The 17,706-nt window shown below is 49.8% G+C and overlaps 1 protein-coding gene across 3 annotated transcripts in view; it reads left to right on the forward strand.

Annotated features, from left to right (window-relative positions):
* Positions 1-17,706, forward strand: part of C14H1orf94 (chromosome 14 C1orf94 homolog) — a 51,021-nt gene that overhangs the window by 19,085 nt on the left and 14,230 nt on the right. For 2 of the 3 annotated variants that reach the window (XM_088789932.1, XM_088789934.1), the window contains 3 exons: positions 11,604-12,292; positions 15,622-15,879; positions 16,911-17,086. In XM_088789932.1, coding sequence (XP_088646058.1) covers positions 11,770-12,292; positions 15,622-15,879; positions 16,911-17,086 — 957 coding nt within the window. In that variant the 5' untranslated portion in view covers positions 11,604-11,769. Of the gene's footprint in view, positions 1-11,603; positions 12,293-15,621; positions 15,880-16,910; positions 17,087-17,706 lie in introns of those variants that run through there. The other variant, XM_088789933.1, reaches the window with a different exon arrangement.

Below are 17,706 nucleotides of genomic sequence, written 5' to 3' on the forward strand. Positions count from 1 at the left end.
TGGGATAGAACTGTGAACCAGGGCCCTGCCTTGCGACAGCTTACATTCAAGTAAGGCAAAGAAACAGAAAATAAGTAAATAAAAGACTATGGTAGCTTCAGAATGTGAAAAGAACATTCTCATTGGAGGAAACCAATAATAAAGACATAAAAGTAAACCAGATCATTTTAGATAATGATGAGTGCTCTGAGGGAAATAAAACCAAGTAAAATATTAGGGAGAGCATCTTCAGATGAGGTGATGAGGGGAGGACTCTGAAGAGAGGTGGTCATTTGAGCTGAGACCTGGATACCAAGGAGCCAGTCAGGTGACGATCTGGGGAAGGATGTCCAGGCAGAAGGGAGAGCAACTGCCACGACGCTGCGGTGGAAGTGGCTTGGAGGGACAGCATGAGTGGGGTGCATTGAGTCACAGGACATGGGAAAGGTGATGGCAGAGGCAGGCAGGCAAGGTCTTGGAAAGCCTGGAAGATGTTTGTAGAGAGTTCAGATTTGACTCTCCGTGTTACAGACACTCTTGGTGCTTTGGGGGAAGGAAGTGAAGTATGGTCAGATTCAGTAATTGTTGAAGATCGCTTCAGCTGCTGTGTGGAGATGGTTTGTAGGTGTGTGAGAGAAGAAGTTGGGAGACCACTTGGAAGATGCTGCAAGAGTCCAGGGGAGGCACGACCGTGGTGGTGCCTTGACCAGAGTGATTGCAGAGGGGCTGGAGAAAGTAGGGGACTCAGTGTGTATTTTGAGAGGAGCCAACAGACCTGCTGATGGTTCAGACACTCAAACAGAAACAACAAAGCTGACTGAAGGTTTTTGTCTTGAGCCACCGGTTGGACGGTGGTGCCATTTACAGTGGTGGAGAAGAAACAGGGGAAAATAGGCTTTGGGGGGAGAAATCAATAGTTCTGTCTAGTGTCAATTACACTCCAGAATCGTGTTCAGTTATCTTTTAATTAGTCTTAAATTTGGTCTTAGAGAGTTATGGCCAGCAACTTACTGACTCATATTGTAAGGTTACTTACTTATTCATTCATTCCCCTGGTCCCTACAATTGCACAGCCTCAGGCGGGAGCTTTAGATTTGCTGTTGATTCCATTGCCCTGACCGAATTTGTTCATTCGTCATTTATGGATTCATTCAACAAACAGTTGCCTTCTCGGTGCCAGGCAACAAACCAATTCTTTGTGTTGCTGGTATTTAAGCAATTGGATGAGTTCTATTTTTCTGGACTATATCTGGAATACTTTGCTTGGGCTATATCCCCACTTTTATTTAAAACAAAACAAAACAAAACTTGAAACCTGGTGATAGGAGAGATAAAGACAAGACTCACAGTTGGAAACTCAGACTGATGCCCTAGAACAGAATCTAATGCTCTAGGCATGTGTTTTCTCCCCTTTGAGGCATCAAACGCCTCTCTGAAGAAAGCTGCTATGCACCCTTTTGCCTGAAACATGTCCTTACATCCCTCAACTTTGTGAATGCTTCTGAGACCCCTGGGCCCCAGGTTGGAACCCTTTTTCTCCTGGATCCAGCATTGAAGTGTCTTCTTCCCGTGAGCTTCACAGGGTCTCAGCCTCTGCTATGACCCCAATTGCACTGACATCAATGCATCCCCATCCTGGTGGTCAAGTGAATTAGTGAATGAAATGGTGCCAGCAGACAGAAGTCCAAGACCCCCAACCCTTCCCTCCTCCAGTCTCCTCACATCCTCCAGTCACCTGCATGATGGTCTTTGACTCCTGGCCTCCCTGCTTGTCTCTCTCCTGCCGTCTTCACGACATCTCACCTGGTTCCTTTTCCTCCTGGGTGGCCTTCTCTCTTCACCAACTTCTTTCTGAAGCACATCAACAGCGCTGCTCAGGCATCTTCCAGGTCTCCCTCATTGCCTTCTGAACCCCGTGATTTGTTTCAAGGGTCTCGGTGGTTGGCCCTGTCTATATCCCTAGTGCACATCTGGCTGCTCTTCCCCACACTCTCTCTAAACCTAGATGAAGTCCCAGCAGGGACATCTCTCCTTGCCTTTGGTTCAGGTTACTCCACTACTGGGAATGCCTTTCTTCCAGAACTCTGTCTACTGAATCCTACCTATCCTTAAAGACCTCGAATAACTGCAGTACCCTCCGAATTAGTCGCTGCTCACCCCATTTGGCATTTTTTTTCTTCCTCCCTCTTCCGTGTTCCTCTTTTCAATTGCAATAAGCAATTATATCCCCTCTCTTTCCTGAAGGTTAAAAGGCAATAACAGTATCAATATCAGATAACAATAAAATAAGGAGACAAGTGAATTAGAATCCCAACACACTTCCTAGTTATAACCAAGTTACTCAAACTTTCTGTGCCCCAGTTTCCTCATCTGAAACATGGAAAAAGTCACAGTGACCACCTTAAAGAATTATAGTGGAGATTAATGAAATAAGGTCTATAAAGCTCACACAGCACCTGGCATAAGACCTCCAAGTTCATCATCATCACCATTATCTCCACCATCACCATCGTTATTGTTATTATCAAGGATAAAATGACAGGGGTTAAGTAATCAAGAGTGGTATGAGGAGAGGAGATTTATGTACCAGAAACCTAAGCTAAGGGAAACTACTTAGCTGAGGACAGCATTTTGCTTTGAGATTCTTGGCAGCCGGGGCGAAAAGGGAACATAACAGTCTGTTTCCGTAACTCCTATTATCTAATAAGAGAAAGCAGGCAAGCTCGTCAGGGCAGACAAATGCTTCCCTAACTCTGAGGGCCACGTGGAGGGTGATGGAATGGAAGAGTCAGTTTAGAACCGGTTCTTGAGTTGACCGTTAGCCAGAGGGGAAGACATAACATCCCAACTGGATTTATTGGCCCAGTTCTGGCATGGGATTTCTGATGAGGTAGTCACCTGGCACAAGTACCCTGCTTTGTGGCAACAAGTCTCCTCCCCCACTTGACTGTGGCTCCTTAAGGGCAAGGGCTGTGTCTTACTCATCTTCATTTCCCCAGCACCCAGCTGAGTTCCTGGCAATTGGTGGCTATGCAGTGTATATGAATGAATGAGGAAGTGAGTGATGGATGAACCATAAAAATGCCACTGCAGGGAGGGTGAGTGAGGCCTAGAGGTGGCCAGGATCCAAGCAAGGAGTCACGATCATCAGAGGAAGCACTGAGTGACATAGGGACAGAATAGCAATAAGCCGACCCATTGCAGGGGTTTCTTCCTTCCTCCTGCCTTAAGCTGCAGAGAAGGAAACTAACATTTTCTTGAGCACCTGATATATGCCAGGCTGTGTTTAATTTTCTGTTCATCTCATCGTCTTAGCAGCCCCTTCCAGTAGATGGTTGATATTACTCCCCTTTTACAGATGAGGAGCCAAGGCTCAGAGAAGTTAGGCAACTTGCTCAGAGCCCTGGAGCTCAAAGAGGGCACAGCAGGAACGGGAACCCTGTGGAGTTGCAAGACCAGCGCCCCCAGACAACAGGAGGCGTTTACAATAGCCCTTTCGAGTCTGCTTAGCACTGGGAACCATGAGCAGTGAAGGGAAGACGAATCATGATTAACGTCCCATGTCCCGTGTCCCCCTTTTTAATTTAATTTTATGGTTTCAGGAGTTGTGTCGCAGGTTGTGGAAGCCTGCAGAGATAGGCCACCAGTGGTTTGGTTTAATCCCCTTTTTAATATCTTGGTTGCAACGTTCTTTCCAATTCGGCTCCCTAGTCACATTAAAAAAAATACCTCTTCCTTAGGGTAAGCCTTCTCTTATTAAACAGATTCAAATGAAAAGTTTTAAAGATAATTTGAACAATAAGAATCACTCTGTAGCTCCCAGCCGAACGTCCTTTATTGCTGTCGTTATTCCTCCACATTTCCGTCTCCTTCCCTATTTCCCTGAATCCCTCAGACCCTCAATCCTTCCGGTCCTCGGCCCAACTCACACCTGCATCCTGTATCCTCAACCTCTCTTTTCCCTTCCAGGGCAATGGAGGGGCAGGGCAGTGGTGGGTGTCTCACTTCTACCTGCCAATCTGCCTTCTAAGGCCGTCCCACTTCCCCTGAGAGACAGGCAGGGACAAGCTGGAATGTGTCTGGAGGGAAATTAGTACTTGGCTGGGTGCCTCCAAGCATATCATTTGCATCAAAATGATATGTAGGGAGCAGAGAATGGAGGAGAAATACCTGCTCAAATGCAGGTACCTGGGCCTTATTCTGGACCGGCTGAGCTGCCATTTCCCCCAAAGTGCCCAGGAATCTGTGTTTGAAACAAGCCCTGCGGGTAACTCGTGTGCATATGCATAGGAAGTTCTCTGAGACCTTGAGGGTCAAAGATGATGGAACCTCAGGCTTAACAGGAACATGGCTTTGAGAAGGAGTTGTTCCAAAGAGAAGCATGAAGGAAGGAGACTGACCTTTCCTGAGTTCTAAGTGTATGCCAGTGACAGTGTAAAAAATGACTCTACTTTCTATGAAGGCCTTTGCTAAAAAATGTGAGGGACGCGAAGTCTAGGCTTGGTGTTGGGGAAGCTGAGGGATTTCACAGTATTACCTCCTTTAAGCCCACCCAGTAATGTCACCATCCCCAGACGGTTTTGGCACGTTTCCCAACTTTCCACCCCTAGCCTGCCCGGTCTTGGGCTCTGAAGGGTCAGTGGGGCTCCAAGCCTGTCACAGGCTGGGTCCCCCACACCACACAGTTCTCTCGGTCGGAGCTGCTAACGTTTGCACAGCGCTGCTACAGTTGACCAAGTGCTTTCACGTTCATCATCTCCCTTAATCCTCACCACAGCCTAGAGCGTGGAGGAGAGGGGCGGGTTGGGAAGGCCGGAGCTTTCTAAAGGCCCTCTGCCCAGCCCCTTGCCAGAGAGGTCCCAGCTCAGAGGGTTTCCAGGTACCTTTAGGACACAGGTGCACAGGCCCTTGGATGGCAGTTGAATCTGCAGCTTCTCTCAACTGCCCATTCCATCTGCAAAACGAAAAAGCTCCACCCAGACCCCTCAGGTTGGGAGACAGGTGGAATCCATCCTCCTTCCCTGGTTCCTTTTCTTCCTGCTGGTTTTCCATAAGGGTGTGTGTATGTGTGTATGTGTGTATGCGTGTGTGTATACGCACGTGCGTGCACATGGGTGTATATGTATGGTTTTGGGGGTGTGTACATGGCTGTGCTGTGTATGCATGTGTGTGCCTATCTGTGGTGTATATGTGTAGTGTGTGTGTGTGCTTGGCTGTGCTGTGTGTGTGTGTGCATGGGTGCAGTGTATGTTCATGAGTTTGGCATGTGTGTACCTAGCGGTGCTGTGTGTGTGTGCACATAGGTTGGTGTGTGTGTGTGTGTGTGTGTGTGTGTGTGTGTGTATGTGCATAGTGTGGTGTGTATATGGGAAGGAGGACCCAGGACAGTCCAGTGAATCATGGATGTGGAAGAGAGGGAAGATGGAGGAAGACACAAGGTATCTTTGACAGAGATGGCTGTGTCCCTTCCCTCCACATTGGTCCGGGGCCACCCTGGGTGCTATGACATGTGCACCAGAGGAATAGAAGATAGGTCCCAGGCAGACAGGAAGATCCAGAAATGTCCACCAGCCTGGGTCAAGTGAAGGTCGGGGCCCCCTGGTGGCCGGTGCCCGGCTGAGCGTTACAGCCTCTGCGTCCATGATGAAGAGCTCTCCTTGTTTGGGGCCCTTTGATGCTTCCTTACCACCCTTACTCACTCACAGCCATGGCTCCTCCAAATCCCTGAGTTGGACACCCACCTGCCCACCAAGTTCTGTCTTCTGAGCTTCGTTCTCCTAGTTCCTGGCTGGTTCCTGGCTTTGGGCCCTCCTGCAACTGAGACTCAGAGAAGGGAAGTGAATTAAGGTCACCCCGTCAGGAAGGGCAGAGCTGGGACTGGAATGCAAGTCTCCGGACTGGAATGCAAGTCTCCGGACTGTAAAGGCCCTGCTCTCTCTCCCACTTCTCCTGTTGTGGGACGTGTAGGGCAGTGGCTAAGAGGAGGGGCTTGGAGCCATGTGGACTTGAGACCCAGTCCTGCTTCAGTACTTATTCTCTTGGGTGAACTTGAATTTGTCGTTCATACTTCCCGAGGCGCAGTTTCCTCTTGCTAAATTGGGAATCAAGATGTTACTTCTTCCTCATGGTTGTGGAGACAAGTGCCAAGTATAATACCTGGCACCTGGCAGGCAGAGCGCAGGTCCTGGCTCAGGCCTCAGTCCCCTTCTGTCACTTCTCTGGACTGCTTGTTCCCTGGGAGAAATCAGAACCTGACATTTCCCTGCTGAAACCTCTCCAATGGCTTCCCTGTTCCTTCAGAATGAAATCCTTTAGCATCACTCTAAGAACTGGCAGTTTCTGACTTCTACCATCTCTGACCTCACCTGCTGTGAACCGTCCCAGCCCCCAATTAATGTACCCCGCCCACCTGAGCATAATCCCATCCGTGTACCAAGCTCTTGCCTATCCTGCAGTGTTTGCACATGCCGTTCCCTGTGTCTGGAAAGCTCTTCTTTGCGTTCTTTACCTGGCTAAATGCTTATTGTCCATTAGGCCCCAGCTGAAATGACACCTCCTCAAAGAGCCCTTTCTCGCACTCTAACTTAGGTATGTACCCCTGGTATTCTTACATACAGCATTTCACTTGGGTTTGCAGAGCAGTGTGCCTAGTGGTTAAGACAGTGGCATCTGAGCACGTTCACCACTTTGTCTCTACTTAATTCTGTGACTTTGGGAAAATTCTTTACCTTCTCTGCCCCTTGGCTTCTTCATTTTAAAAACTGGAATAATTGTATCTATCTGTGTCAGTTCGCTTTTGATGTACAACAAAACACCCCAAAGCTTAGTGACTCAAAACAACAGCTATTTACTTAGCTTCCATTCCTGTAGTTCAGTAGTCTGGGCTGACGTCAGCTGGGTGTTTTCTCTGGTGGGGGCCGGGCTTGGATGGGTGTGGCTGATACTGACCCCAACGCCTGTAGTCAGCTGGGTCTGGCCCACTGCTCGTTTCCCTCTGGGGGATGCGTCATCTGCCAGTGGACTCTCCTGGGCTCATTCACCTGAGGTAAATGAGTCCCAAGACAAACATGGGGGTAAGCCCTACTGCCCAAGCTCTTTACCTTAGTACTTGAGTCCAGATGGGTGGGAATTACCAAAGGACCTGGATCCAGAAAGACAAAGATGTGATAATCTGGGGCCGTTCCTATGGTATAATCCCCACTGGGGCTGTTGTGGGGATGAAAACCTGAGTTTTGCGTGGAAAGTACATAGCACAGTGCCTGGCTGGCTGGTTAGCACTCCAATAAATGCGAATCCTTCTTCCTATTTTGTGAGCTAGGACCTGAGGCAGCTTACTTAAGGTCTGGCCTCCATGAAGCGCTGGGGATTTGAATCCAGTTTCTGCCTCCTTCCAGAAACTGAACTCTTAGCCATTGTGCTCTGCCGTTCCACCCATGCAGGCACGCAGAGAAGTCAGAATCTCACCCACAGTCATGAGGTCAGTCTGCGGACAGACCGCCATTCAAGCCCAGGTCTGTGCGGGACTCTGAACACTTCCCTCGCTTTACTCTTCAATCGGCCGTGTGGCCTGGGCACCAGGCCTGGGTACCCTGTTTGTGGATGGTCTGAAATACCATAGCGAGAAGAAAATATTTGTTTTGATGTCCTCTTCCAGCACTAACAATTTTCTGCTTGCATTTTTCTGTTGTTTGGCTCAAATGAATAGCAGTTTTCATCTTTGCTCTGTGTTATCATGTACACAGAACTGCTGTCGGGGAACTAACAGCATGCTTGCTTAGTCATTATTCTGGGAAGGGGTGCCAGCCAGTCAATAGCCTTTATTTTTATATAAGTCTGTACACTGTGAACGCAGATGTAATGCCCAGCATCCATGCACAGAGCTGCCACCAGACACCTATCATTTCTGGGGCTGGGCAAAGCAGAGGTGGCGGCAGCAGCTAGAGCCACGGCACCAATTCTGACTCTTGCTCCTTTGTCAGCGCCCGGGAGCTGGGTTAACCTCCCTGAGTGATTCACTGTGGTAGTCTGTGGCAGACTTTATGGTTTTTACCAACTCAAAGGAGAAAGCCAGTAGCACGAGAGACGTGCCAACATCGGCAAAACTTCTTAGGAAGAGAGAAAAAAATGATTGATTCCAGGAAATGCAGGCGAGCGGGCTTGATGTTGAACCCAGCAAAGTTGTAGGGAGAATGAAAAATCTTTCTGTGAGCCCCAGCATGGTTACTAACAGTCAGGCGGGTTCTGTGCGGGGTCTGCCAGGGAACTGACTGCCTTGCAGAGGTCAGGACTGGGCCCAGCAGGGTGGTTAGTGAACAGCTCCTGGAGATGCCAGGCCAGAGGTGGGACATGAGACGAGAGGACAGAAAATGGAATCAGAACCAGACAGGTTGTAACTAGTGCGAGAAGTTGGGCAGTCTTTGGCAACGGTGGTCTTGAAATCAAGAGCTCTGGAAACGGACAAGGGTAAAGACAAGTTCATGAACTAGTTCGTTCATTTATTCATTGATTAGTTACTGAGCTGGAGTTATGTGCCAAGCACTGTTCTAGTCCCCAAGGCCTCTGTGGTGAATGAGATACAGCCCTTGCCCTCAGGGATGATATGTTGTTGTGGGGAATAAAGACATAAAAGAAAGATACTGTATGGTGGTGACAAATACTAGGAGGAAAATAAACAGATTGATGGAGCAGAGAGTGCCTAGGAAGGTGGGGTGGGAGGGACACTTTTAGAAAAAAGGTAGGAAAGGCTACTTGAGAGTATGAAACTTGAACTGAGGCATGAATGATGAGAAGGAGCCAGTCAAGGAATGATCTGGCATTCCATTGGATGTGCAAAGACCCTGGGGGCTGGAATGAACTTGAAATGTGAAGAAATATTTATAAGGCCACAGAGGCTGGAAAAGGGGGAAGTCAAGGTGGGAGGGGATGATCGGGCCATTTTGTATAGTGCCCTGGGGGTCAAAAAGGATTTTGTATTTTATTCTATGTGTAATGGTAATGCACATGAGGGTTTAAATGGGGAAATGGTTTGATCTGAATTCTGAGAATGTCCTAGCTCTGTGCATATGCAATTTTCTAGAACACATAAGAACAAATGAATTTTGTTTCTTAGAGGTGGAGGGGGCAGTTCAGAAGACCCTTCATCAGGGATTACTGTGTTGAATCTTGATTGTAGTGAGGTGTTAGACAAAGGCTGCTTTGGAGAAGTGGCGATGAGATGATAGTGACTGAATTGATTGATTTATGCCCTCAAAGTGTTGATCCAGGATTACTGTTAGGCTGCGGGGAGGGTCTCCAGCAGAGTCGCTAAGGCTCAGCCCTGGATTCTCTCCCCTTCAACATTTCTATCCACAAGTTGGTGGGAGACCCAGAAGACATGTTCATCAGATGTGCAGCTGATACGGAGCTGTGAGGGACAGCTAATGCCATGGATGACAGTATTGGGATTCATGGCAATGATCCTCCAGAGGCTGGAGTGATGGGATGAGCCCAGCGATACCCCTGACTGCATTCAGATTGGAGAACAAAGCCCAGCCTCAGAGCGAGCTGGGAGACCTCGTTGGATAATATCCCTGGATAGAAAGCCTGGTGGGGTGATGGCAGCTGGACCCACCCACATCCCCACACCAGCCTCTTCACTCTCTCAGTGACAAGGTCCTTAGCTTCTTTCAGGCTCACTTTTCCCATCTGTAAAGTAGGGATGATACTGTCTATTGTCCTGGGGTGCAGAGAGGATTACATTCAAGCATGTATGTGGATTGCTGGCTTCCTGTCTGGCCTGTAGTGGATTTGTGGCAGATGCACAGACATAGAAGTTTGCAGAGTCTGTCCCAGGGAGGGCCAGGTGCTCTGGGCAGTCTTTCAGGGGCACATGGAGGATGCACAGCCAAAGTGGTCCCCTCCATTCTTCGTATTGTACTGTCCCTTTTGGGAATGCCAGCTTCCTGACAGGCCCATTGACCTCTGTGATATGTTCTTACTAAGTTCCTTGAGTGTCCTTATAACCAGTGTTTTGAACTCTGTCTCTGGTAGATTGCTTGCCTCAGTTTTGTTTAGTTCTTTTTCTGGAGTTTTCTCCTTTTCTTTCATTTGGGACATATTTCTTTGTTTCCTCATGTTGGCTGCCTCTCTGTGTTTGTTTCTATGTATCACGTAGATGTGATACGTGTCCCAATCTCGCCAGATGGCCTTATGTAGTAGGTGCACTGTGGGGCCCAGTGGCACAGTCTCCCTGGTCACCTGTCCCGGGTACTTCAGGAGTGTCCCTTGTGTGGGTTGTGTGTGCCCTCATGCTATAGTTGAGCCTGGATTGCTATTGGCACATCAGTGGGATTGACCCTCAGGATGACTGGCTGTAGGGTCAGACCACATCCACAGCTTATTGGCTGCTGTATGGGGGTCTTATCTGACAGAGCAGGATTCACCCAGCCAGCTCTGGTGCCTATTGAGACCACCCTTTGGGTGGGCCACTTGTGGGGCTAATTGGGTGGTACTCTGCTGTGCTCTGAAGCCAACCTCCAAGCATGTTGTTTCTGGGGCTCCCTGAGAGCGGCTCCAGTGCAGGCCAAGGTCAGCCCCTGCCTGTGACCAACCAGGGACTACCTGGTAGGAGCTGCAAAGCTATCCACAGTTGGTCACTCCCTGTGCTGGACCTGGAGGTACAGGGGAGAGCCACACTGTGAACTGAGGACAGCTGCCACCAGTACCAGTTCTGGGGTAGTTCTGCAAAAAGCCAGGACTGCTGCCAGCTGCCAGCTTCTATAAGCTGCTGATAAAGCCTTCAGTGGTAGGGAGCTGAGTGTGGCAGGGTCTCAGTGAGTCACTAGGGTGGAGTGAGTGGAGCTCACCAGACCAATTCAGATTCAGATTTGGCCATGGGTATGGGATGGGGTGCAATATAGGAAAGATGCACGGGAGGAGGAACCCACCCAGGAAAAATGGCAACTGTCCCTCCAGGCTCTGAAGCCACAAAACTCAGTCTTTCCCCTTATGCCTCCGATGCCCCCTCCCCTCCAATCACCGTCCCTCCACTAGAGCCCAGAGTGAGTGCCTGTGAGCAATTGAGTCCATGCATGGGTCCTTTAAGAGGACATCTGGGTTTCCTGCAGCCTCCCATCCCACTCGGGTGTTTGGAATCCCTCCTGGTTTTGACAGCCAGATGTGGAGGTTGCTGCTCCGGGCTGGGGAGACTGGTGTGGGGTTGGGGTCCTTCGCTCCCCTGGGGGTTACCTTTGAGGCTGAGCTATACCTCCTGATTCTCAACTGCCACGCAGAAGTTTGGGGCCAAACTGTTTTGCATCTCTGCCCCTCCTACCAGTCTCGATGTGACTTCTTTATATCCTTAGTTATAAACCTTCTGTTCAGCTGGACTTCAGATGGTTCTCCAGGTTGATTGTTCTATGACTTAGTTGTAATTTTGATGTATTCACGGGATGAGGCAATCACAGCATTTATCTACCTCAAATTCTTGGATACCGTTGGTCCATTTTCTTTCTTGAGAGTGCAATCGGTTTCTCTTGCCTAGAAACATGTCTTCCCCATCCCTTTCCTTGGGGCCTAGGCCCGGCTGCAGAGCCACCCTTCATGAGCTGGAACTAAAGCCACTTGTCTTTCTGACCTGTTTACAGAGCCCTGGCACTCAGCAATGGCAAAGATGAGATCTCCCTGTTGGTGGAGCAGGAGTTCTTGAGCCTGACCAAAGAACACCTCATCCTGGTCACAGAGAGTTCAGGGGAGCCAGAGGCACCCAGCAGCTCTCCCAAGGGGCCTAGACAACCAGCTCCCTGCCTTCTCATGCCTCCTCTGGTGGCAGGTAGCAGTGAGTGCTCAGGAGCCTCTGTCATTGCCGGTGACAAGCTTCTGGAGCCGAAGGTGGCCATGTCTGCTATCGGCAGCCGGCAGGACTGCGATTCTGCCATGTCGACAGTCACAGGCATCCTGCGTGCTACCAAGGTCAAGAGTGCCAAGGGGAGAGAAGACGGGGGCCACAGCCTCGGTGCCTCCAACTCGGAGATCAGCAAGCTCCTGGCCCAGTTCCCGCTGAAGTCCATGGAAATGTCCAAGGCTGCTGACAACAAGGTGATGCTGGAGGAGACAAGGGTCATCAAGGACTTCCTGCAGAACAGCATGTTCAGTGGCTCCCGACCCCGGGAGCCCGGGGCAAAGGGCCCGTTCCTGCTGCTGCCTCCCCCGCCTCCCCCCGCACCCTCCAATAAGCTCTCTGAGCTCCCTGCTCAGAAGAGGCAGCTCCCAGTGTTTGCCAAGATCTGCTCCAAGTCCAAGACGGACCCTGCTGTGGCGGGCCACCACTTGATAGGTGAGTGGGGCAGGGAGCAGGGCTAGCAGGAGGGCCTGCAGGGAGTAGAAACTTACCAGACAACCACTTGGGCTGCAGCGGTGCATACAGCATCTTTGTGCAGAATAGGACAAGGTGGTCTCTCTGGTGGGTGCAGCCCCTAGGTGCAGCTGTTTTCAGTGCCCACAGGCCCCCTGTGCTGGGTGCCCATCTACAGAGCACAGCTGATCCCGGCATGCTTTGAGAAGAGGGACAGGCACATTTGGTACCTGGCTCATTTTTTAAAAATGTATTTATTTATTATTATTATTTTTTAAAGATTTTATTGGGGAAGGGGAACAGGACTTTATTGGGGAACAGTGAGTACTTCCAGGACTTTTTTTCCAAGTCAAGTTGTCGTCCTTTCAGTCTTAGCTGTGGAGGGTGCAGCCCAGCTCCAGGTCCAGTTGCCGTTGCTAGTTGCACGGGACACAGCACACCATCCCTTGGTGGGAGTTAAACCAGCAACCTCGTGGTTGAGAGGACGCGCTCCAACCAACTGAGCCATCTGGGAGCTCAGTGGCAGCTCAGCTCAAGGTGCCGTGTTCAACCTTAGTTGCAGGGGGCGGAGCCCACCATCCCTTACGGATCTCAAGGAGTTGAACTGGCAACCTTGTGGTTGAGAGCCCACTGGCCCATGTGGGAATCCAACCAGCAGCCTTCGGAGTTAGGAGCATGGAGCTCTAACTGCCTGAGCCACCGGGCCGGCCCCCTTGGCTCATTTTTTAATCTACCAGGTATCAAGAGTACACCGAAAGAAGTATTTACCCAAGCTGAGTCCTGGGTAGAAATGCAACATGGGAACTTTAAGCTGGATGGCAGAGAGATTTGATTGACAGCTGGAGTCATTTGGTTTCTGATGGAGGTGCCTGTTCTGACCATGAGGCTTGATTCTCTCTCTGGGGCAGGGGATGAATGTCTAAATTCTCCAGGTGCAGTTCAGACTATGGGGCCTCTAAGCCCTTAGGAAAGTATATTTCTATCCCCTAACTGAGGAGCCCACATCCTTCCTAAAAGATCCAACCATTCCCAAGTTTCTGCTATCCCACCCTCAGGTTCTGCATGTTTGTGCCTTTTCTTGTTCAGCCACTCAGAATGGATGGTTCCAAGAAAGCAGACTGATGGCAGTGGCATTTGCCTATAATCAGTTGTCACTAGGAGAAAACCAAAAGGAAATGTCCCCCCAGTCTGTGAGCATTGATGGATAACTGAGAGATGCCTCTATTGAGAGGGCCCAAATCCATGTCCCTAAGGAAATAGCAACAGAGTCACCCTAGAGAACAATCTGTGTGCCGGAGCTTTATGGGAAGGCCAAGGAATCAGAGCTGCAGACCCCACACTGGACTCTGGGTCTCAGGCAGGCCTCTAGGAGCCAGAAGGCTCTTTGGGGACCCTGAGCCGTATGTGTAGGAGGATTAGCCTGCCTGAAGGAGGGGGCTTTCCTCCACCTCCTTCTCCAGGAAGCACGCCTGGATATCTCTCTCCAGTGGGGCTGCTGGGAGTTAGTCCTGTCTCATCCACTCTCCCCACCATTTGCGTGTGTCTGTGTGTATAAATGTGTGGGCAAAGGTGCGCCAAAGGGAGCTTTCCAGGTGTGAGGATGTTTGTTAGAGAAAATGTGGGTGTGGGTTCAGCTGAGTGTGTCTATGTGTCTATGTTTCTGTGTGTGTCTGTCCTGTGTGTGTAGTTGTGTACGTGTGAGTGAGTCAAAGCAATGACAGACAAGAATGTGTGTGTAGTGTGTACACAGATGTTGGAAGAGGGAGTTTTGGAAATGAGTAAGTGGCAAGCATGTTTAGGGTGACTGAAGGTGTGTGTGAAAGACTGCAGGTGTGTGGGTCTCTGGGGAAAGGTTATTATTAGTGTGTACTGTTATTTCAGCACACTAGCTGGGGGCAAAACTCAGCAACAAGAGAAACTCTTGGAAGAGAGTCTAGGGATACATTTTGCTAAAAATGTCATTTTCTCCTAAATTGGCTCAAGCTAAAGCAGCTCTTTCCTTTGCTGGGATGATGCTAGGTGGGCAGGTCCAGTCCTGCCCAGACTTAGCCCCAAGGCCATGTGGCAAGAGCTGGTATGATCAGATCCCCTCCCAACAAGTAGAGATCAGCAAGTGGACAAAGGCCCTCTGATCTGCCTGCTGCAAATGATCCATGGTGCCTGAGGTATGTCCAGTGCCATTTCCCAGCCAATCTCCATGGAGAACAGGACCTCCTAGCTGGGGACGGAGTGAAGGGGCTGGGGGTGCCCAGCCCTCTTCCCTCCTTCAACCAAGCAGTGCCTTCTTAATTTTGTCTGGAGAAAGAGTTCCATTGCTAAAAAGGAAATATGGGTAAAAACCACTGATGTGGAGGGTCCCATGATTGTCCAGACAGTGTCCTCACACTGGGGGAACGGTCGGTCTATTTGGAGAAAGCTCTGAGCCTGGCACTGACCACATCCTGTGACTCACTCTGTCTCTCTGATGCCTCCCTGCCTTGGCCTACAGTCTCCCATTGCCTGCCATCCCCTCCTCCCTCGTACCTCTGGATGTAAGGCCTTGCTGAAGGGCCACTTCCTTCTGGAAGCCCTCTGAACCTCTCGGATAGAAGCTGTCGCAGCCACCTTTGCCCATGGTGTCCCACTGTCCCCTCACAGTCCCCATCCGCTTTGTCCGGAGCTATTTCTGGGTCTGTCTCTCTCTTCCTCCTTATTGTGAGCTCCTGCAGGGCTGAGTCTGGCTCTGACTCATCGCAGTGTCCCCAGTACCCAGGTCAGGGCCTGGCATGGATGAGTGAGTTAAACTGCCCGTGAGCACCAAGGCTTGGTCCATGCTGAAGAACCAGAATGTGGTTCAAACCATGTGTCTGTGGGAGTGGGGTCTCCCCCACTAAGCCAGGTGCTCCCTGAAGGCAAGAACAATGTCCACATCAGCTCTTATCTGGAGCCTGGCAGTATGGAGGGTGGGAAGGAAGGTAAGGGATGAAAAAAGGAGGCAGGGAGGAGAGAAAAAAGGAAGGAAGGGAAGGAGGGAAGGAAGGAGGAAGGAAGGAAGGAAGGAAGGAAGGAAGGAAGGAAGGAAGGAAGGAAGGAAGGAAGGGAAGAATGGATAGATGCATGGATGTGTGCATAAGAGGGGCAGACCAGAATGGGTAGTGGTCAGTGAAGGCCTCAGGGAAGAGACTGGGATTGGATTTGGCTGGCAGAGAGACCCCAGAGTGGTCTGAGCCTGAGGTGTGTAGAAGATCCATCGCTTAGTCCATAAGAAGGTACCCCCTGCATCCAACACTTGGCCTTCTAGAATTGTTGACTCAATTTCTCTCCTGCTGTAGCACGGAACCTTGGCACCAAGGAACCAACCAAGAGTCGAGAGAGCCTCTTCCTCAGTCAGTGGCCCCAGAGCCGGAAGGACATCTGCGGTGAGGAGGGTTGCAGTGACCCAGTGGGCTCCATGTCCATAGCCCTGCCAGCCAAGAAGCCTGCATGGCCAGCTGAGAAGAACCTGCTCTGTGAGTTCCTTGGGGCCACCAAGAACCCAAGCAGGCAGCTGAGGCTTTGCAGCAAAGAGGTGGATGGGCCGGAGCTAAAACGTAAGCTGACCCTGCCTGGAGAGAGTCTGTAGAAAAAGGGATGTCAGAAACCCTCAGGGGCCCTGGGAGTGGCTCTGCCATCAAATGGCCGTCTCATCCATGAGCAAGTCACTGTCTCTCTCTGGGTGTCAGTTGTGAAACCTATAAAATGGCAGAAATGACTTTCTCCCTGTGTCCCTCATTGGGAATGCAACTGCTAGAGAAATGTTAGCTATGAGGGGTCACACGGGCATTCTTTGCGGTCAATTTGAACACAGCCCAAGCCACAGAAAAATCCATGCTTCAGACTATTTGTATATTGCAATTATTCACGATCATGCTTTCTTTCCTTTGCCCTCCTACCACTGTTTGAGTCAAACCTCCTTTCCCAAAAAGGATCCCAATTAAGGCCCCATCTCTGAATCTATAAGCCCACAAGACTTATTGCAGGAGGAGAGGATCCAGGATTCATATCCTAAAACAACTCAACTAAATCTCATTCATTCAGATTAAGTTTGAGTCATAACATGGTGAATTATATAATGTTTTCAAATATTTATTTTAAAGAAATGATTCCAATATAGATACATCAGTATGTGCAAGGTCCTCGGTGTTGTCAAGTGTACATCCCCAGGGGGCTGTTTTAATAATATGATAAGAATGACTTCTACTTAGCCTACCAGTTATTTGTATACAACTGGATTTTTCTAAAGCAATTGAAAGAACTTGGTTTTGAATGCAGGTGAAATATAGCCCTAGCAATCTAGTTTATTGTCTTCTCTTGCTACACTGCCTCCTTTACTAGTGAATGATGGAGAGAGAAGCTCCAAGGCAGGCCCTGCTGGGAGTTTCTCACCTTCCAAACTGGCAAGGTGTGAGCTAATGACATTTTCCTGTAGTTGGGAATTCACCAGAACTTGAAGCACACTCTCGGAGCTTAAAAGCCCTGAGCTCTGAGAATATCAACCCTGGGGGCCGTCATGGTGCTGAAGGCATCCTGGCCTCTCCCTTCCTCTGTCACTTCACTCCTCTACCTCTCCTGTGACTTACAGATAACCCACCTGTGATGGTGGCTGACAAAAACAACCTCAAGTACACAGGGAACGTCTTTACCCCCCGCTTTGCTGCTGCCTTGACTTCAGCAACCCTGAACCAGCCGCTCTGGCTCAACCTGAACTATCCACCTCCGCCAGTGTTCACAAACCACTCCACCTTCCCACAGTACCAGGTGAGTGACCGGGTCCTGGGCCTGGCTCCCCAGAGGCCATCGACCCGGTTCTGGCCACGGAGGGGTGTGGCTGTCAGGGAGCCTAATTCACAAAGACCCTTGAGAATCATTACTTAATTGCTTCATCGTGACCACATCCGACCGACTACTTGGCACACACATTCACACATGTGCACGGAGGCACGCACATGCCTATGCTTATATATTTCTAATGTCCTTTGTTTGGGCACTCTGAGCCGTGCATTCCAGAGCTGCATTGCTAGGGCTGGGGCACCCAGGATGGGGGGATGGCGTAGTCCTTCTTTCCCACCCACCGCCTCCTGTGACTTCCTTTATAGTTACATGACATGCATCCTAGATTACCTGTGACAGTCCCAGTTCAGGACTTTTGTCTCAGAATAATTATTAATAGCACCTCTTTCACTCTCAAGCGTCCTGGTGTAGATGACAAATTAAACTTCATAAACTTCACCTGAGCAGTCTTAGCTTGTTCTGCCGAAGGTGCCTTCGTACTCATTCTTGGTCTTGGGCCCATAGCTGAAAGGGAATTAGTGGCCAGACACAAAGGGATGATGAAACACTTATAGCAGGGTTAGAAATTTTACTCACAGAACTTACTT

The sequence above is a fragment of the Rhinolophus sinicus genome, chromosome 14 (genome assembly GCF_057876585.1).
Source record: "Rhinolophus sinicus isolate RSI-liver-muscle chromosome 14, RSI-T2T, whole genome shotgun sequence".
Taxonomy (NCBI): domain Eukaryota; kingdom Metazoa; phylum Chordata; class Mammalia; order Chiroptera; family Rhinolophidae; genus Rhinolophus; species Rhinolophus sinicus.